The sequence below is a fragment of the Hyposmocoma kahamanoa genome, unplaced genomic scaffold (genome assembly GCF_003589595.1).
Source record: "Hyposmocoma kahamanoa isolate Upper Pololo Valley unplaced genomic scaffold, ASM358959v1 91, whole genome shotgun sequence".
Classification (NCBI taxonomy): Eukaryota; Metazoa; Arthropoda; class Insecta; order Lepidoptera; family Cosmopterigidae; genus Hyposmocoma; species Hyposmocoma kahamanoa.
The window spans coordinates 4,726-27,318 of NW_020654684.1; the positions used below are offsets into that span (position 1 = coordinate 4,726).

Here is a 22,593-nt window from a genome sequence, read left to right on the forward strand (position 1 = left end):
CATTTGTATGACGAGCATTAATAAGATTCTGCATGAATATTTAGCTGTAAAAAAAATTTGTTCGCGTGTTAACTACGGATCAAAAAGATGCTCGCGTCGAATGGTGCAAGAAAATGTTCGAAAAATATAACCGTGGTGACTCAAAGGCTGTCTATAATATCTACACAGGTGACGAATCCTGGATTTATGCGTATGATCCCGAAACTAAACAACAATCAACTGTGTGGGTGTTTCAAAATGAGCCGAACCCTACGAAAGTAACTCGTGCAAAAAGCACTATGAAGCAAATGGTGGCCTGCTTTTTTTGTATTAATGGCCATGTGGCCACAGTGCCACTAGAAAATCGTAGAACGGTTAATTCGGAGTGGTACACGACCATTTGTTTGCCTGAGGTATTTGAAGAAATACGAAAAAACAACCGGCGACGCAGAATCATTCTTCACCATGACAATGCCAGCTGTCATACGTCACGCGTAACAACTCAGTTTTTGGAAGGTCAAAATGTGGAATTAACTGGTCATCCACCGTACAGCCCTGATTTGGCACCGAATGATTTTTATTTATTCCCAAATGTAAAGAATAAATTACGTGGTCAACGATTTTCGACCCGTGAAGATGCAGTCGACGCCTTCAAACAACACGTTTTGGAGATACCTCAGTCAGAGTGGCAAAAGTGCTTTAAAAATTGGTTTACACGGATGCAAAAGTGCATCGATCATCGTGGAGAATACTTTGAAAAACAATAAAACTATATTTAGTCATACATGTTTGCTTATTTTTTATTTTCCGGATACATAAGTAGCAGCCCTCGTACAACCTCGTAAATTTATTTTTAACTTTGTGAAAAATTATGTTTAAATTACCTAAACGAAAGACTTATGCAAGTACTAAGTACCTAAGCAAAAATGATTGTGATATTAACTATTACAAATGTTAACTTTAAGTTACAACAGCCATCTATCTATCTCATGATGCTACACAAATAAATATGAAGCGCATAGCAAAATGTCTCAACCTTTATTAATTTTTAAATATTTTTAATGGATAAACTAGATTAGCACTGGCTGTAGCTACTGACTGACATAAAAGTTTCTTTATCTCTAATATTAAGATATTTAGTAAGCACAGCACCTTAACAATAACTCATCAGATTTCCTTTACCTTTATTATCTCTAATAATAAGATACTTCATTAAAGCACCTTAACAAAACTCACGAGTTCATTAGTTTGAAGTTGTTATTTTAATTACGATTATGAAGAAGTCATTGTATTTTCACATTTGCTTAAATGATATTATTCAGTGATATAATATAATAATAAACACAAATTAAAAAGAAAAACTAATAATTATGTAGGCACACTGTAATGGGAATAATATATTTAAATTTTGTTTGTTCTGGGTGTTATAAGTTACGAGAAGAGAAACAGCAGATTGTTTTATTTTTGTTAATGGTTAATATAATAAGTTGATTCGAGTATGAAATGTGTTTCATTTCCTCTGAATAACTCTATGATCTACTGTAGACCATGAGGTGATCCAGTCTGCATACACCCTTGCACGCAGTGGATCAATTCTTTTTTTTTAAAAAAGGGCGCTTTCCGCTGTTAATTTAAATGACGGGTCTTAAAATTACTATTCGTATCGAGAGTTCGATAATTACACTATACATCAACCAATTTTTAAGTAATTCTGACTGATAGTTTCAGAGTTATCGATGGCCAAAAAAAAGTGATCCACTGACAACCACTTGACCCTAAATTTTTTTCGACCAGAAAAAAAAACAAAGAAAAAGCAATAAATTATTATGGTGGCACTACACTTGATGTATATAGAGTATTACTATTTACATCATTTGACAAATATTTTGCCCATTGATGTATTTAACATAACACCGATTGGGATGCCACTTTAAGCTCGCCATGCCTGGCAATTAAAGAGAAAACAGAGAAGACATCGACCATTGAATCCGAACCTTCAAAAGTAAAAAAGAGAAAAAAGCAACAAATTCCAGATGTTCAAAGCAAAACATTTTCTCTTTTGTAAGAGATGTCAACATTATAGGAGTTTGTACTCTTCAATAAAAACAATTTTAGCAGTTGTAGTTTTTTATTAATCACTTTTTGGTGATATAATTGTGTTGATCTCAAAGTACCCGACTATACTTATAAGTGAAAAAGCGAGTAGTTGTAAACAGATCCATGAACTATGTATGGATCGTACGAAATAGAGGAGGTAAGAGTATGGCTCTTAAATAGGATAACACCCCAAACTCGACATACCCGAGAAAGAATCGACGCCGTGACCGAGAACCAAAACAACTACATAGTAGACTATTTACAAAAAAAAAATGTGTAGCATTTCACACGTTAACCTATGCACATTAAAAACTTTACTACACAAGGTGAAATTCGCTATAATGTGTGCATTATAGCGAGTTTCATCTTGTGTATATATTTTTAGTAAGACAATAATAAACACCAATTAATTATTATTACGGTGGCACTACACTTGATGTAGCGTATTTGCTTTTTACCTCATTTGACAAAAATTTGGATGCAAAAATCCAGCAATAAAATTAAATATTTACCAAATGATGTATTTAACATTACACCAATTGGGATGCCACGTTATTCTCGCAATGTCTGGCCATTAACGAGAAGACCACATCGACCATTGAATCTGAACCTTCAAAAGTAAAAAAAAAAACAGATATAATAAAAAATAGCCGTAGCATGGCTACGCATGATAGTCGCGACACGCGCGCGACAAAAATTGAAGTAAGCGCGCGCTATTGGCTATCTAAATTTAATCAGCCCCCGTAGCATGGCTACGTATGATAGTCGCGTGGCGCGCGATAATAATGGAATAAGCGCGTGCTATTGGCTGTGTCAATCAGATCTAATTTATTTCAATATTATCGCGCGCGTCGCGACTATCATGCGTAGCCATGCTACGGGGGCTAATTGAGACAGCCAATAGCGCGTGCTTATTCCAGTTTTATCGCGCGCGTCGCGACTATCATGCGTAGCCATGCTACGGGGGAAGATGTTAAAAATAAAACATTCATATTCTCTTTTGTAAGAGGTGTCACAAGGTGTAAGAGTTTGGAGTGTTCAATAAAACCAATTTTAGCAGCTGTAGTTTTTTATTACATTTACAACTCTGAGGCTATTTATCACCAAAAATGTGCTTCCGTCTTCTTTTTGTGAAAGTATCACATGTACCTAAACAAGATAACGTATAATGCTAAATGTTGCTTAACGTTTGTTGTACCACCAGCTCTGATTTTGTGGATTATGGACCAAAAACCCATAAAACGTTCCAGCTAAATTTACTCCTCATTTGCATCCATAGTCCAAACCGACATGTTCAAATCCATTTGGAAAACTAACAAATCATTCCATGAGTGTAATGATTATTTGTCAGTGAATACTAAATCGCATGTTAAAACGAAGTTAGGCTGCTACAGATTGACCACATGTTTGCAGTTAATGCGTGAAATCGTAATGAACTCCATGCAGCCGAGATCGAATGCATGCAGTTAATGCGGGAAGTCGTTGTCAGCTTCATGCAGTCGCCGTCTCGGCTGAAAGAAGTTGATTACGACTTCACGCATTAACTGCAAACATGCAGTCAATCTGTTAGCAGCCTTACGGCCAACTTTAATATCTAAGTGAAATTACGCGTCTAAATTGAACTCGCACAATTTTGTTTGATCATAACAGCAATAAATAAAAATGCAATATTCAGACATCACCCTCAATAATATTGACGCATTTCGAAATGTAATTTTTGATAAACTGACAGAGTAGATTACAATAAGGGCTCGTGCACCGTGCCGGCGATATGTCGTAACTCGTAACTTGTAACGACAAAATGCAGTTCAGCATGCGGGCGACTAGCGACGTAACACTACCGGCGACCGACCGATAGCTTGGTGAATTTTCGAATCATCATAATTTAAATTATCGTACCTACAGGGAAAATGGATATAGTATCAGAACTTTTTTTGTTGGAAAATTCCATTTTACGGGTCCGTGCCATAGGAAGGATAAGGAGATTTAATATTCATCCAATTAATACTCAGCGGCGATTACGAACTGCATAAATTAACCTATCTGGGTCCATTATTATAATTTTAAGTACTTATATAATAATCTAATAATAGAAACATTAATTGATTATCTAGTACTAGTCGCAAGCAATTTGCGACGACTGATCGCTGCAAGTCTCACGACCAATGGTCGCCGGTCGCGCGCACACTGCACCAAGCCATTTAGTTTTACATGTTAAAACAAGTCGTAGCGAGTCGGTGCGACCGCAGTCGCGAAATATCTCCCGCACGCTGTACGAGCCCTAACGCGTAAATCTTTCTCACAAACAAATACATTAGATAGAGCAAGTCAAGGGCGTACCCATTTTGTCATAAGAAAAATAATTTTATTTGTACTGTTTTTCCACTAATCTTGTTCCAAGTTCTTTCCAAACATACTATATTTTTATGGTCCGAAATAAAGAATTATTATTATTAGGACCTTTAACAATTTGTACAACAAAAATCGCGTGCGATTCTAATTTAGCCCATGTTTTTCATCAAGATCAAACTGCTCATAAGTACGTTACATAAGTTATTTTCCATTTCTTTTGAAAGTAAGATGCGGGGCCATAACATCATTCCTCTCTCCGACATTTCAGATTTATTGTAAATGTTTTTCCATTATACAAGAACTTGCGTACAGGCATAGGGGGAAAAAACAAGTATTGTCACATTTTTTACATTAGCAGTGGTAGAACGAAAGGTCAATAACATGCCAGAAACGTGAAAACCGCCATTTTACAATGTTGATATCGCGCCGGGAGATTTTCGCGTTTATTCTTTTGTTCAATCACAAATGATGAAAATCAAACCGGAGATTTTATCGGTAAGGGATTCCACATTTATGGACACGAAATAGCATTACGCGCGCGCCGGTTCGAAAAATCTTTATGTCCATAACAAGAGCGAAAATGGCGTGATAAGTGTGATAAGCAGTTCTGCCAATTATTTCTATCGACTAAAAAAGACAGTGCTTCAAGATGTCTGACCCCTTAAAAAACCTTTTTGGTTATGAGCACAAAATAGATAAAAGTAATGCTTCTTCGCATAACATCGCATAAAGAATCCAACATGGATCATCACATTACAAAATGGTCGGGCTTCAATACAAACATCTAATTTGAACACGGTCTCAAAAAGAAATTATGGGTGCTTACAATTAGACACTGGGGTGGCAGCACTTAAAAAATAACTTTAACATTCATGAACTTACATCAAACCTAGTTGCTACCCTAGAAGCAACCACTGCAAAGGTTTGACGTGTGTTTCGTTTCTGCGTAATACTTAATTTACTTGATTAAAAATATTTGGGAGGTATTGATATTGCGGACAGAGCAAAAACTCCACCAAGTATCGGATCATTAACTATGTTGTACATATTGCAATAGACTTGCATATGATCGATTTCCCATCCATGAACAATGAACATGAAGTAGTGAGAGAGAAATTTTCTGAAAAATTTCGAATTTAGGAAACTTTTCAGAAAAAAAATCTGAAAAATTGGAAAAATATAATCGGAACACTCATATTATGTTCTACGCTTAGATTTTTTTATTTATATTAGGTATAAGGAAAAATTCAGAATAATATTTCTTTGCTTGCTTGTTTTTACATTTTGGTTTTACTTTTTTTTTATTGTCTTAACAAGTATAAGAAAGAAACAGGTATTTTTGTAAATCACAACTATAATCAATATTGTCTTCATAACGGTTATACGCGGCGATTTTAGCAAGCCGTCTGCAGCGATTCAGTGGTAAATTATGTCACACACGCGCGACTTAAACAACGATACAATCGCGATGCAAAGGCAACACGCGTTTTTAATATTCGACATAAGCGATGCAATCGCGCGTTTGCATCGATGCTAAGTGCCATTTTCTAGTAAGCGACTAGCCGCAAACGACCGCAGTCGTTCACTTCAGAGTCGCGGTTAACAGGTATGATATTAATGACTCATTGGAATAAATAAGAGTCACGCAGTGTCGCGAGTATGTGAGTATGTAACCGCTCTTAAATACGTGAATATTTGTTTAATTTCTCCGTACTTTTAAGAAGAATCAAAGGCTTTAGACAGTGATTTATCACTTCACTGCTTTTGTGTTATCGCTTGTTTTCTCCCATGCGCCCTTAATAAACAAGCCGTTACCGTCCGAATGACAGCTTAAGCAATTTACTTAACACATTAAAAAAAAGTACATAAAATAACTGCAAGTTGAGCAAGTGGTCCGTCTCATGTTACATAGTAGGCTCGTGTATATGACCAGTGGTGCAACTCCCGCTTGCTCCGCGCGTAAATGCGTACACGTCACTCGGAGCGTAGGGCTGTTCTTTGTTATTGTACCCACAGGTTGGAAACGTAATTTAGGTAAAAATTAAAGTACAGTATTAAATTAAAGTAGTCCAAAGTACAGTCGGATTATCAATTATGTGCACAAAGCTGTTGCCACTTTTTGATGAAAAAAAAATGTTGCCTAAGAGATCGACTTCAATGATTCACTCAGTAGGTCTACATCGCTTATAATACTTGTATTTAAATAATTCTGTTTCAGAGAAAACTGAACAAAATTGTAATATACATACACTTATTTTGCAATGTGACCGTCAGTTCTGTGAAGCTAATTAAAAACTCGACTTACAGGCCTGTTCATACATAAGCTATATTCACTACCGCTGTGGGTAGCGAAAATACTGTTCGGTATCTCGCGCAATGCCGCACCATACCATACAGGTAGGCGGTACCCTTTCGCAGTACCCTTTCGCTTGCTTTGCGAAACATGTTTCATTGTACAAGGCGTACGCTAGTTAGTTACGCCTAGTGAACATAATAATAAATGATAATGAATAACGGACTTCGCTACCCATTGCGGTAGCGATATCAGCAAAGGTGTGAACGGTGGGAATACCGCGTACCTACAATACCGTACGCGTGTATATGAACATGCTTTAAATGTCTCGCATCGCTGCTTCATTGTACGAGAACTGCCTGTAACTTATTTGTACATTAATATCGAGTTATTAGGTTTTCGCGATTGTTACACATTGGAGATGAAACTATTTTCAGCCAGCCGTGGCCACGGGACCGTTACTTTCGTTTGTTTGAAAATTTCAGATTTAGAACCTCCGGCCGCCATCACCACTGTAATTCACAACCATGTATATTTTGTATATATTTTGACGGCCTCCGTGGTCGAGTGGCTTGCACACCGGTTTTCATGGTGTCGCCATCTCTGAGGTCCCGGGGTCGATCCCCGGCCGGGTCAGTGGAGAAAACTAACTTTTCTATATTGTCTCGGGTCTGGATGTTTGTGGTACCGTCGTTGTTTCAGAAACGTGTTCTTAAGTTTGACAATAAATTTAACCCCGAAAAGATAATTTCATTTCCAATTGTACAGTTATGTTTTAAATTAGAAAATTGCACTCTGTGAACGCGCACATTGAATTTGGAAACTTGGCCAAGTTTCCTAATATCTTGCCCCACAGACACGGATAACATATACTTGCATAAATTTGTTTTATCTATGAATATCGTATATAACTACTTTAAGTCTTAATTCAGTCGTATCCGACCGTGATTTTCTCCGTTTGCTCACGAAAAAATTTTGACAGTCTTTGTTTTTGCATATCGTTGTAGATTTTGTTAGACCGCCGTACCTCGTTAAGTAATTTTAGTATAGCTTTGTCGTTCGGAGATACCTTTTCTGCCTGTCGGAGATCTGAAAGCGCCAAGTCGTAGTTTTTGAGAGCGAAATTTGCTTGACCTCGCCGATAAAGTGCTTTGTCATTACGCGGGTCTATGTGCAAAACCTGAAATAAATATTCATATTAATTTGTAATCATATTTAGTCAAAAAACTAAAAACAAACATCTGCAACAAGAACATACAATAATTCCACTGCCTACCGGAAATAAATTTACTGCGCCGTAAGATAAAACTACCCACGTAGAAAGCTGAAGTTGGGCTCTTGTTCTTAGCTCATAAAAAATCACGCACACACTCAACATGGGCTATGTTGAGTGTGTGCGTTATCGCACTAGGGAAACCCTGTGCCGCGGGTGCCTCAATTGCAGTTCATGTAAAGGTACATGTTGTTGAGAGCAACTATATTTCTAATTATTAAAGTTACCATTTTATCAAAACTACACTTACCTCTGTGCAATACTTTATACAAGAAACATTGTCTTCTAGTCTTCTGTAGCACGCCGCAAGGTTCAAATTGCATTGTATTATGTAGGTAATTGTGGTATCATACACTGAAACAACGTTTCATACATTATAATTTAATATCTTGAAGCACCCTCGAAACAAAAAAGGCACTACTAACATTTTTATCGAAACTGAATTTTAAACGAGTAGCTGATATTTAATCCGAATATGTAAAATAAACAAAAAAAAAATTAAACATAAGAAAAAAAATGGCGTGCCATTTTGCAAATACTAACACTCTACATTTGGGCTACTCTATGAAACAGCTGAGCGATAGGAAATTGAACTCCCGCGCCGCGCCACGAGCGCGTGCCTTACGTACTTAATTAAACAGTAGTATTAAAAATAATACAATTTTCCCTTCATACTTTGATCCTAGCTTAACACAAAATTGAGTTCTAATATCAATAAGTAGAATGGAACTCGTCGACTAAGTAACATTTCTCAACAACATTATTTGCATAACATACCGTAACGTAACACCGCATCACGTCCCAGTACTCCTCATTTGTGTAATGATAAGGCATCGTTATGAACGTCATTGCACTCCACTGAACAACACAGGCGAATACACCGAAATACCACGCAAAACAAATACGCGACGACGTCGACGTCATGTCTAACACAAGAGCGCAAGCGAACTAACCGGGCGGGAGGGGTGGCCGGCGCGCTTCACCACGCGGGGCGGGGGTGCGCGAAGCCCGTGGGAAAGCGTGCGCAAAGGCCAGTAATCTCGGGTAGAGTATTACAAAATGTTAGAGGTTGTATTTTCCTTAGAGAAAAATACTGAATAAACTTAGTACAGACTACTAAAAAAACTGACCCCAAAATGGCGTGGAATTACAGCTATTTTTAATAAAATAAAATCGGTTACCGGAATGTGCGCGAAACCGGATTCATCTCCCAGTTTGCCACCCTTAGAGGTGGAACATTTTCTTCAAATTCAATTGGGACCACTAGTGGTTACAACTACTACTGAACTGAGGTCTTACCAACAAAAAAAAAAGAATCATAAAAATCGGTTCACAAATTATAGTTATATGAGTTATGGCGTAACATACTACAAAAAAATACGTACAGTCGAATTGAGAACCTCCTCCTTTTTTAAAGTCGGTTAAAAATAAGATAGAGTTTTTTATAATTACAACAGTAATTTCATAATATTTAAAATAAATAATTAGAGAAAAATTGTGTACAAAATGTGTCTCATGTATATTTAACATAACGCACGTGGAAGCAAACACTGTAGTAACTCTAGATAGTGAAATTGCAAATACACGATTTGAAAATTCAAAGACAATATTGAACATAACCAAAAAAATTATATTCTCTTTTATAAGCGGATGAGTAAATATTATGCATAAATAAAAATAATCCTATTAAATCGTTAAAAACCAAAAAAAAGATCTGCAACAAACACATAAAAAGCATCGTAAGATCTGCTGGTTCATTCCATGGCTTAATTGGCAGAGCACATGAAACGGATTGCCTGAGGGTGCTGGATCGAATACAACCGAATCGAATTAATTTTTCTTACCGTTTCGATCTTTGTTCAATAATTATAACAAACTAGTGGAGTGATTTCATAAAATATAATGGAATATAATGGTAGTAAAACATTATTCAAAAACTCCGAAACTTCCATTCAGTAATTTTTTTGAGCCTTCAAATCTTGCTTTCTCTCACCATTTTTGAGTTACGACAGTATTCGGTTTCATGTGCGAAAATAAGTAGTTTATTTTAATATCAATAATATATTTTATTTTAATAATTCTTCTGATCAAAAAACCTAAATTGTTTTCGACTAATTTACCTGAAAATTTTGTATTAGCTGCTTGTGCCTTACTTTCTTCCAAGGGCACTATTGTTGTTATTGTTAGGCCCTTTTGTACAGGATCTAGAGCACGTCAAGCTTGACACTTAAGATTTAAATTCAATTCGTATGTCGATTGCAATAATACCGGTCTAAAGTGTCCAGCATGATGCGGTCTTTACTATACCACCCTTTTGCATACTTACAGTCATCTTTTCTTGTATCGTTCAATTTGTCAATCTGTGCTTTAACGTGGTCAATGTATCGCAAACACTTTTTGTACTTCCTTGCAGCTGTTTTGTACCGCGCCTTGCTGAAGAAATGATTGCCTGCGTTCTTCACGTCCGCTAATTTATTCATTAACTTGTCTACCTAAACAATAGGAATTTTTAAAAATTGTGATCTTTGAGTTGCAAGACTTTTATATTATACGACGATAGTAGGTGACAAGACAAGACAGGAAGTTACCTATTTCGGACGCCAAGCAGTAATGTCAGCATTACTGTGTTCCGGTTTTGAAGGGTAAGGGTGCTGGTGAAATTACAGGCATATGGGATTTGTCAACTTACGTCTCAGGGTGACGAGTGCGGCAAGCTCTGAGTGGCACTGCAACTGTTCTGGTCAGGCTTATAACTTACTATCAAGCGCACGACTTGTACGTCCCGTCACTTGATATTATAAAAAAAAGTTCGTATGCTAAAAGACCCATTCAGTACCTGCATGGCAGTCCGCTGCGCAGGCAGGAGACTGCTCACACACTATCCTGCATATGGCCCATGAATAGAGTCGCGCAGGACGCATTGCAGGATGGCTTGCACGCTGCGACTACATTCATAATCTTGCAATACGCGGCGGACGGCAAAGCGGACTGCAATGCAGGATAATGAATGCCCCCTTTAAATGTACAGACCGCATTCCGTCAGTATTGTACTCACACTAAATTTACATATATGCGGATGGTCTTCGGGGTACTCTGGTAACCGATCATCAGTCTCATCTTTGCAAAAAACATCCCAAATATTTGGATCCGTGATCTCGCCACAATTTTCTATTACGCAGTCCTGCCGACAAACAACAAAATTTACAACAGGACAATTTAGTATGGGCCTTGTCAAGGCGACAGTGAATAGGCATTATTTTAGGTGTGCATGTGCATGCTCCATAGTCCACCTTATCGTCACTTATTTTTAAAATAAAATAAGGGTAGTAGTAGATCCATTTCAAATACAATATCAAGTGACAATATGATCAAGATAAATTTATTCACCATGACTAGAGACGTAAATTGCCTGTCAAGTGCTAAAAAAGTGACCGTCAAATAAATAGTATTTGACTATCTCAACACACAATGGTCAAATAAGACATAATATTTTCACATTAAATAATTGTGATTACTAGAACATATTAACAAAACATTCGATTTTCGAGGTTCGAAAAAGTTCGATTCCCGGTTCAGACAGGCGATTATTTAAAAATCTATGAAAGCAATTCGAATTGATTTTAAAATCAGAATTAAGACTTTCTAAGAAGATCTACGGTATTTAAGGTACTTTCCTTCCGTGTAGCATAGTCGTGAGACGCCTTGTATAACAATACTGAGTGCTTAATATCATATTTTTTTAAGAAAATGATATACTATTCATTTATAATTGAATCCTCTAGGGATTCGTAGCTTTTGTAAAAAGCGTCATTTTCTATGTTAAGTTTTTGTGTCAATGCAGTCCTTTCCAAGTCAGATACACTTAATAAATAATAAGTATAAGCATGGACCTATAACTCAAGAGGATTGCTAATCTCCATACTACAGACAGTATGCAGATTAGCAGTCCTCTGCCTTAAGGTAAGCCTTTGGTTTTGGATTTGATCGTGCCGGGAGAAAGGTTTGTAAGACCCACATGTATTTCTCTCGTGAGTTTGGGTGTGATTTGTGGTTGTGTATGTATGTGTCCATGGCACTCGCGATACAGAGTTTTTCCTAGTGCGGGACTATGAGTGCGTAGGTTACTTAATAAATTTAATGTACTGAAACAAAATATTCTGCAAATCGTATATAGCGTAAATTGGAATGTTCTTTCATGAATTAACAATGGGGTATTTTGTGTAATTTTAAGTTCAGAATAAGGTGATTTGCATTAATATTTGACATAACTGGTCGATGACTTTGCCTTAAAAAACTTTTTAATATCTTTCAACACTATCGAGTTCTTAGGTTTTCGCGATTATAGTTTTTTTTAATACAACTAACTTCTCGAATTTTTTAGAGGTCCCGTCACCATGGAATCTTTGAAATGTCATTGTAAAGTTGTCATGCAGTAACATTATGATGACAACTACAGAATTATTTTAAAAATACTAACAATTTCGTAGGACTATTACTAACATCATAAACAACAGCATTTTGTTCCGTGATTTTTTTACAAAAGTATAATAAATTTACTAAAAATAAACTTTCCGAGTTTTTGTTGCACTATCTACCACTTTTTAGATCTGTACGTGGTAGTTACCATTCTTTTTTGTTTTTGTTTTTTTTTTAATATAATATCAAATGACTGGACGAACGAGTCGTGTGCCTGCTGGTATGCAACAGGCCTGTCCATAACAGTTGCAGGTTTCATCACGATATTCACTATCACCGAAAAGCTCCTGGTGTCATGGTAAATTACAAAATAAATTTAAATATCGCACATGAATGTCGAAAAACTTACGAGAAAATCTTTATAACCAAATTTTTTTTATAATACCAAGTGACGAAACGAAAAAGCTATGGACCTGGTGGTAAGCGACACGCCTGTTCATAGCAGTTGCAATTCCACTCAGAGCTTTAAATCGCAAAGGTCTGAGGGGCACTGCCACTACGCCCGTCATCCTGAGACATAAGTTGACAAGTCCCATTTGCCCGAACGCAGTAATGCAGTAGTGATCTATTTGAATATTGTTATTTTTGTGGGAAAGTAAAATCTGACAAATTATTAAAAGTCATAGAAGAAAAGTTGTTATTTATGATGTTAGTAATATAGTCCTGGGAGGTTGTTAGTGTTTTACAAACTACCCTGTATATAAAACTTACCACAACTGGTGTACAGTGATCGTCCATAACGCACTGTTGCATCTCGCGCGCAACACCCAAGCCAGCTAGCACTTTTCCGAACACCACATTCCTTCCATCCAGATGTGGACATGGTACTGTTGTTATACAAAACTGCGAACCGTTTGTATTTGGCCGACCTGCATTTGCCATACTTAGAACACCTTCAAACCTATGCTGTAAGAAATATAAATAAATAAATGTTGAAAAACCAAATACAAAGAACCGACAAAAAGAGTATATACAAGAATTCGTGAGTTCCGCTGGTTCGTTCCGTGGCTTAGTTGGCATAGCGTCTGGCACGATTTGCTAAAAGACGTCGGTTCGAATCCATCCGGCCGAAGGAATTTTTTCTAATTGTTCGATCTTTGTATTAATAATTAAGCTCGTGGGGTAATTTCACAAAAGAATATTGAATATCATGGTTACATTTTCAATCAATAAAAATTTAAACATAAATAAATTATCACCTTACCTATTTCTGTCGCCAAGCAGTAACGTTACTGTTTTACGGTTTTGTAGGGTAAGAGTGCTAGTGAAATTACAGTAGTAGTGTTGTGGTAGCAGTGCTGCCACTGCACCCGTCACTCTTGAGGTATAAGTTGACAAGTCCCATGTGCCTGTAATTTCACCAGCACACTTACGCTACAAAACCATAACACAGTAATGCTCCTATTACTGTTTGGCGGCAGAAATAGGTAAGGTGATAATTTGTTAAGGTATAGTGATAAATGTGGCAGTACTTTCCTGGGCGAGCTCTTTCACAAGAAGCTGTAATGCTTAGAGCGTCGATAGGCAGTGCCCGCATCTTTCCGTTTTAAAGCTCTGAGTGGCACTGCAACTGCTATGGACAGGTGTGTCGTTTACCACCAGGCTCACGACTTGTTCGTCACGTCACTAAAATTTAGTAGCGGGCTCCTTGTGAAAGAATTCGTCCGAGGAAGTACTGCCACATACCCATTTCTGCCTGTAAGCAGTATTATGAGCATTACTGATTTCCGGTTTTGAAGGCTAAGTCTTAACTTACATTGGTGCAGAAATGAAGTGAATTTTTGTTACAAAATTGTACATAACTTTGTCAATTGGATAAGAAGGTACTCAGGTATACGAACCGCCAGACAGAGGACCATATATTTTAAGCTATTTCAATTGCAATAAGGTATAAATTGCAATGCTCTGAGACCGACCTCGGAGCATGTTTCATGATAATATTGTAATTTCATCATCAACTCATTATACGTCCCACTGCTGGGCACGGGTCTCCTTTCAGTCGAGGGTTTAGGCAATAGTCCTGAGCCTTCTTCAACGAGCAGGTCTCATCACAATGTTTTCCTTCAACGAAAAGCTCATGATAAATTTCCCAAATAAATTCCGAGAAACTCAGAGGTGCGAGCCCGGATTCGAACCCACGACATTCTGCTTGAGAGCCAGTAGGTCGAACCATTAGGCTGCCACGGCTTTTTTATATTGTAATTTAGATAATAAAAATTGCCACCGAAATTAAGTAGGCAAAACTAACATGAAAATTATCCACTTGCGCCTGGTAAAAAAAAGGTTGCGAACCTTCATCGACGTGCACTTGTCACCACATTTTCCTTCTCGAGTGATATTGCTACTAAACACTAACAAAAAGCTTCGAAACTGAGGTCTTAAAAGAATACCTGTAGTTCAAAATTTTCATCATCGAATATTTGTCCATAAATGCTCTCGCTGCCGGTACCGTCTCCATGTACCACGTCGCCTCCCTGCACCATGAACTGTGTAATAGCTGAAACATTTACACGTCACATAAATATTGTTTAAAATATATTTAGCTTTAAATAGGTCGTGTTGAAATGTCAATTTTTCAGGAGACAGATTCTAGAAAAGAAACTACTCAATAACTCATGTTTAAATAGGAGATTTCACATAATAGTTCGTTTGTTTCGTGTAGTTGATATTATTTTTATGACTCTTATGAAAAGCTCGCGAACTGCACACAAGAATTACGTTGTGCAATCTGTTCGCGTATCGTTCGCAAGCCGCATATGTTAACGTGTATTTAATTGCACGCATGCAACGCGCATTCAGCATGCGAGCAGCGCACGCGCAGCGAATATGCAGAGCGTTCGTGGCGCATTCGCCAGATCTGTACGCACCTTTACACTAAGAAAACGATTTATTATGTGAAGTGGGAGTCCCCTAAGGCATTACTCTTGGTCCGCTATTACTTTTGATTACGCAACTTCAAGCTGATTTCGAAAAACAATCGTTTTTGACAAAACTACAAAAAAAATAAAACTATATAATGTATGGTTTCTTAACACTTTCAATTTTAGTTGACGAAATCTTAACTTTGCAATTGCGCCCTCTGGGCACACATTTAGAGATACGTTTTTTAGAAATGACGACAGGGATTTTGCAACAGAATCGATCCTGAATCACATTTCAACGATTCCATTATAAGAAACGCAAGAAGCAAAAAGCATGCTCTTTTCTAAAACGCATAAATACGTCTGTTCTAATCATAAACGTAATCTTTCCATTACAAGGCAAGACGGAAAAGCGACTTCATAGCATGCTCCATCTTTGATCTCAACGTCCTCGCCTTGCACTCAGGTGAAATTGCGGTCGAACACTGTGCGTCATAGACAGGCGCAAGTATGTATGCAATACTTGCGATAACGTGCGCCTATCTACGCGGTAGGGAATTTAGTTAAGAGTGGTTACACATGGCGACTTTTGGCAGCGATGTAAACGCGCGTTTTGAAACGCGAGATTCCATCGCTACACTTGCGATTTATAGGCGATTACAAACTCGATACAGTTGCTTATGTTGAATCATGATGTACGAAAAATTTTACAGGTCTATGCACACATAAAAGTGAAATTAATAATTAAATAAAATTAGTTAATTAATTTAAAATGTGCATAACGTTTACATCGAGTACGCATAGCGTTTGCATAGCATGTGCATCGCTGCTTAAAGTCGCGCGTGTGTCGACTCATCCGTAGAACAAAGATCTATGTGCAAAACTACTTGTTCTCAGGACATAGTACATTTTGTTCGCTCTTCTTTGCTGTGAATGTCAGATCGACTGTTGTTTGATTTTATACTTCCGAAACGAAATAAGGTATATAAATTCTCAAAACCTCTTTACCTTTACCTTAGTTAGAATAACGAAATTATTCTCGTAATGTGCCTATTTTCTTTTCGCTATACAAATCACAACGGACTCTGTTCTTCGGATGAGTCGGTGTGTAAAGGCAGATGATTAGCGACTGCATCGCTACTGTATCGCGCTTGCATCGCGTTTGCATCGCTGCTAAAAATCACCCAACACAACAAGTAATCGCTCTAACATTCGTCAAGAGCATCCATAAAAATGAATAACAAATTGCCTAATCGATAAAAAACGAAACAAATGATAAAACTCAAATAACTTATTTCATAGGTAAGCAATGTACACTTGAGACGTCACATTGAATTAATCATATTGTAGAGTTCTTGGGTTTTTGCGATTGCTAAGTACACATAGGAAAACAAAAACTATTTTTTTTAGGATATAAATCGCGTATATTTTCTCAGTTCGTGAAATTACATCTATTTGCCAAGTTTTATTGAAATCGGTTACCGGAAAGCGCGCGAAACCGGATTCATCTCCTAGAGATGGAATATTTCCTTCAAATTTAATATCGAGGTAACTCTTTCCAACTAAACAAGAATCATCAAGAATTATCGCGAAACATACATTAAAATAAATACAGTCGAATTGAATAACTTCTCCTTTTCTTTAAAATCGGTTAAAAGTAGCATGACTAAGTTTAGCGGTTTATAGGAAACCCCTTGCAGTATTATATAAAACGTAGAATAAAATACGCAACATACAGGGTAAGTCTTAAAATACTAACCGCTTCACAGGACTATATTTCTAACAACCCAAACAACTACTTTTGTTCCATGACCTACAAAACACAAAAATATTGGTAATGTCGGTATAATGGTAGTATCGGTTTTCAAGGATAAGGGTACTGGTGAAATTATAGGCACATGGATCTTGTCAACTTATGTCTCAGGGTGACGGGCGCAGGGTGGCAGTGTCCCTCAAGTCTTTACCGTTTGAAGATCTACTACACTTGTAGTTTACCATCAGGCGCACGACTTGTTCGGTTAGATTTTTTTTTGAAACTGAAGTTTTTGTTGTACGTACTATCTGATTGTTTTTAGATTTGTATTTGGTAACTTACTACCAAACATAGATTTGCACACTTGAATATACCTTAGTATACGTTTAAAAATGCAAGCGTCCTCCTCGACGCACAAAATTACCACCGTTTAAAGCCATCTATTTACTAATATTTTTATTTTTATTCATCAAAGTCAAAGTAAAATAATCATTTATTCCATACGTACAATTTGTACACTTGAAAACGTCATTTTTCTACTGCTCTTTCACTACGACGACCTGAGACGAACGAGCAAGAAACTATAGGGATTGCTTTTTTCATAAACTTAAATGCTATAGAATACATTTTGAATCATATGTGTGTGGAATCTAGACTCACGTTGTCTTTCCATACATCTTTATCTAATACGTAGTCTACAACGTACGTTTTACGTGTTACGTAAGTTTTAAACTTAGGAAATGGTAATCTTAATATATGCTCCGGAATCTTATTGTAAAAACGTATACAGTTCCATATAAAAGAATCGTTTACCTTAGTTAAACGATAACGTGGTACCATGAGTTTGGACTTAGTTCTAAGGTTAATATTATGAATATCTTCTTTCTTAAATTACTTATGTATATTTTTACGGGTATATAAATATTTGAGTAAATGTACTGCGATGCCACAGTCATGATACCAGTCTCCTTAACCTTTTCTCTGAGAGAAATCCGAGAATCTAAACGTACACAGAACGATTTCTATATATCTGCCGCTCGGAATAAAAGTTGTTGTTTATGATGTTAGTAATATAGTCCTGCTAGGTCGTTCTACGATCCGATAATACCGGCCGATATGTCACCACTGTGTATGTTATTAACTTATCTATGTATAGTACAAAATGCAAACGCATTGCGAAAATTCCAGCCGGTATTTTGCAACAAGCAACGTGTGTGTAGACTTCATGAGAGGCGTTACGCATTTAGGTTTATCGCTATGCAACCGTGACCTTACGGCCATTGCATGATCCAAGTCCAATTGCACAGGGAATTTAAATCATTGCTCATGTTTAAAACAATAGATTTCAAACAATCTACAGTCGACTTAAAAAATTACCTAACATGTTTTTCTTTGTTATGGAATTTATACAATTGCTAAACAAAATGGGTAATAAAAATTAATACCGATAAATAAACCTAGTAACATTTATCTATGATGAATTGATGTGTGCAAATGAAACAAGTATATAAATAAATTATAGATGTGTAGCTATAAACAATAATGTCTTAATAATAACAATAATGTGCAAGATAACCACACCAATGGACATACAACACCGGGTCACAAACTTGAGAATTCCTTGTAAAGACAGTAGCATATTAAGCTAAACAGGATCTTGTTCCGTTGCTCTGGAGGTGATATTCAAACAAAAGTATAAAGCTTAATGCTCTGTCCCAAGGACACTCAGCATTATATAGAAGTTCCAGAGAATTCCAATTTTGAAAACATTATATCGTAAATGGATACACAAAATATTAATTGCAACACAAAAGGAAGATTGAGTAAACAAACTGAATAAAATTGGAATTACACTGTCATACATGGCTGTGGTGTATGCAAAAGATTCTATACAGGTAATACCACAGCCAAGTTGAGGCTGCGACACTGGTTTTCAGTGAGCCCCAAAACCCCGCGAGCACTGGATGTGTGGTAAAATGAAGTATATAAATATTTTTACATTTTGATTTTTTTTTAACTGTGTCTGTGGCAGAGCGGTTACCACGCAGAGGTCTCAGGTTCGATTCCGGGTGAAATATTTGTAACGCCTACAAAAAGATAGAGAAACGAAAAATTGAATCTTGTGGATACACATATATAACGTTAGAAGCTAAATTGCAATGGGGTCCCCATATAAGTAAGTTATCAAAACGGCTCGGCTCTGCAGTGTACGCGATTAATAAAATAAGGAAATTTTCAGATGTCGAAACCGCTAGATTGGTTTACTTCAGCTACTCTCACAGTCTAATAACATACGGCATTTTGCTTTGGGGTAATGCCGCCGATATCAATAGAATATTTGTCCTGCAGAAATGTGCAGTTAGGGCAATGTACAATCTGGGCCCCAAAGTATCTTTGAGAGATAAGTTTAAGGAAATTAACATTCTTACACTAGCACTCACAGTACATTTATGAAAATGTAATTTATGTTAAAAGGAATAGTAACTTCTTTATGAAAAATAGTGACAGACATAACATTAATATGAGGAATAAAAATAAACTAGCTTTTCTTGATAGTTGTCTTAACAAAGTCAAAAAATCATTTAAGGGGCAATGTATACGCTTCTATAACAAGATTCCGGTTGATATACAAAATTAGCATTTCAAGAGGTTTAAAACTATAGTAAAACAAAACCTTTTAAAAAATAAAACTTCGGCACACACATCCAGTGCTCGCGGGGTTTTGGGGTTCACTGAAAACCAGTGTCACAGCCTCAACTTGGCTGTGGTATTACCTATGTAGAATCTTTTGCATACACCACAGCCACGTATGACAGTGTATTTCCAATTTTGTTCAGTTTGCTTACTCAATCTTTCTTTGTGTTGCAATGAATATTTTGTATTGTATCCATTTACGATATAATGTTTTCAAAATTGGAATTCTCTGGCACTTCTATATAATGCTGAGTGTCCTTGGGAGTACAATTTTCTACTTAGAACCTAGATCATTGGTGTTTATCTAGATTGTGACCGATTTAGCTTTTGCAGGTTGTCTTGATCTAAAATAAATTATAAATGTATACAAATATTTATTTACAAAGAGCATCCCTAGAGTGTCTTACTCATTATTTTTGGGAATCTTATCAGTGTGACGATTTCAAGTGTAATTTGTTAACCTAGGAAATATTTCGTTGTTTCAATTTGAAATTGAACATACTATTTAATTCAAATGCCAAGTAAACAATTACAATAAAAGTAACTAATAATAGCCTATTATATTATTAAATGTCATGTGAAATTTGGAAGTATTCTTAATATTGCAATTGCCAGCTATTACACATCAAATTTATTAAAAACTCACCTTTATGAAATTTAGATCCTTTGTAATGCAATGGCTGTCCAAATATACCAATGCCTTTTTCTCCCGTGCATAGTGCGCGAAAATTTTCTGCAGTTTTTGGAACAACATCCGACCTCAATTCTATTAATATACGACCAGCTGAAAAAATGTAATTCTATTATATAACTTTAACGGCTAGGCGTCACCAACGTAAAAGCTTCCCCCATTGACAGCTTGATTTTGAAATTTTATTGGTATCACATATATGTATAGATAAAAAATTTATTCACACAAAAACTGTTGGTCCTCCCATTTTTTTGTGTTGGACCATCATTTCTTGTGACAAAAAAAATTGGGAGCTCTACGTGACATACCAGTTATCAAAAAAATGTTTAAGTAGCTTTCTTTAGCAACAAACATTGACTTACAATTATATGGACGTCGGGTCCGCGCTAAAAAGTGTCCGAACTTATAGGGCGTTAAAATCGTATACAGAGCGTCATTCACGCTTTAGTCTTCGTTTGTTCGACTGACAGCGAAGCAAGCAAAATTAGACAGTACTGCGATGACATTACAATTTAAATTCAACGTTTTAGCTTTTTCATATTCCTTTACATGTCACTACGTTTAAATAGGTTGACTTGGGACATTTTTTTCGTGGTTGTTGTATTAGACCCGTCATCCATTTATTTGTAAGTCAATGGCAACAAAACTCATTTTTAAAACCAATTTTGTTTTTTTTCCTGGTGGGCAAGGAAAAGAAAGATTTTATAACTATATAATATTAATGTATGTACCTATTATGTTTCAATATTATAGCAAAGTCATAACGTTGCATATTCTTTATACTTAATTAAAATTTACATGTGCTGTACTAAAAAAATTAATTAATTAATTAATATTTAAAACAACAAAACCATAATCAATTACTATTATTATTATTATCAGGGCAGCCCTTCAGCACTGCAACCTTTAGCTGATCTATTATAATCACCACATATATCAAAGCTCACTCTCTGAATGAGAGCACATATCTCTCCGAGAAGTGTGGCTACAGAGCAAGGGTGTTGAGCATTCAAAAGTCCTGATAGCTGCCTACAGTGCCTAACTCTGAAACGAAGCTCTGTCATTAGATAGGAATGATATAAGAATGCTCACTAGTCTTAACAGGGAATTGTGGTTTGAACAAGCAAATGTCATGTATTGGGCAGAGAATAGTGTAGATTCTGCCACGAGGAGGATGAAACTCCTGTTCATCTACTCACCCAATGCTACCCCCTGACGGACGTATGAAGTTCCATACTGGGAAGGCTAATGCCACAACCAGAGGACATAAAATCTGTCAGAGCCAGGAAAGTCCTTCATCTCTTCAACGCGTCCACTTCTTCAAGGCCGACAGGCCTTGGCTCTGCACTGTAATTAGTGGTGATCATGATCGATCAGTCAATGGTCGCAGTGATGAGGGGATGCATAGACCCTGAATGAAGCCACCCTAATAATAATCACCACTAATTACAACTCAGAACTAAGGCCAAAGCATTGAAAACTGAAGAATCTTCCTGACAGTTTTGATGTCCTCTGGTAGCGACCTGTGCCTTCCCAGTATGGAGTATGGAGGTATTTTTTGCATTGTATGTAAAATGCACACAACTCTCTTTGTACAAAAATGAAACTGTTCAATATAGGTTTGTTTTTTATTTAAAGTTTTGGCTTGTTTAGGCCAATATAGGTTAGAATTCAAAGGCCGTAGTGAAGCGAAGCCTTACGATTTCACAAGCTCTATTGAACCTGCTCCCCTAGTGTTAAAATTTAAAAATAAATCACATCACAAAAACTATTGTTTCTTTTTTATTACATATTATTATTATTTATTTATTTGTTGAGCATTGGCTATAGAGCCATCAGCTTAAACAAGCAACAATGGATTAAGAAACTTAAAACGTAATAATATTTAAAGTTAAAAATTAATTTGTGAAAAACTGTAACTACAAAATCACGCCATTTTTTCTTGTCGCAAACTATTGTCCTAACTTTCAAACATTGCAGGAGGGTTCCTCTTCATAACTAACACATATTTCTGTCTGACTGTCCTTAATAATAACAATGATGGCCTTGCCTACCAGTGTCACCAACACGCATACTGTCAAAAACCAATCATTTTATTCGGCACTTCATTAAAATTTCAAAAAT

At 36.5% G+C, this 22,593-nt stretch overlaps 1 protein-coding gene across 3 annotated transcripts in view; it reads right to left on the minus strand.

Annotated features, from left to right (window-relative positions):
- Window positions 1–7,394: 7,394 nt before the first annotated feature.
- The window catches only part of LOC113236313 (peptidyl-prolyl cis-trans isomerase D), a 15,563-nt gene continuing 364 nt past the window's right edge, over window positions 7,395–22,593 (minus strand). Inside the window, exons 2-8 of one of the 3 annotated variants that reach the window (XM_026472323.1) lie at window positions 20,425–20,562; window positions 14,861–14,967; window positions 13,182–13,376; window positions 11,050–11,175; window positions 10,321–10,486; window positions 8,245–8,348; window positions 7,395–7,901 (exon numbers count right to left, since the gene is read on the minus strand). In XM_026472323.1, coding sequence (XP_026328108.1) covers window positions 7,650–7,901; window positions 8,245–8,348; window positions 10,321–10,486; window positions 11,050–11,175; window positions 13,182–13,376; window positions 14,861–14,967; window positions 20,425–20,562 — 1,088 coding nt within the window. In that variant the 3' untranslated portion in view covers window positions 7,395–7,649. Of the gene's footprint in view, window positions 7,902–8,244; window positions 8,349–10,320; window positions 10,487–11,049; window positions 11,176–13,181; window positions 13,377–14,860; window positions 14,968–18,663; window positions 18,682–20,424; window positions 20,563–22,593 lie in introns of those variants that run through there. The other 2 variants (XM_026472325.1, XM_026472324.1) reach the window with 2 other exon arrangements.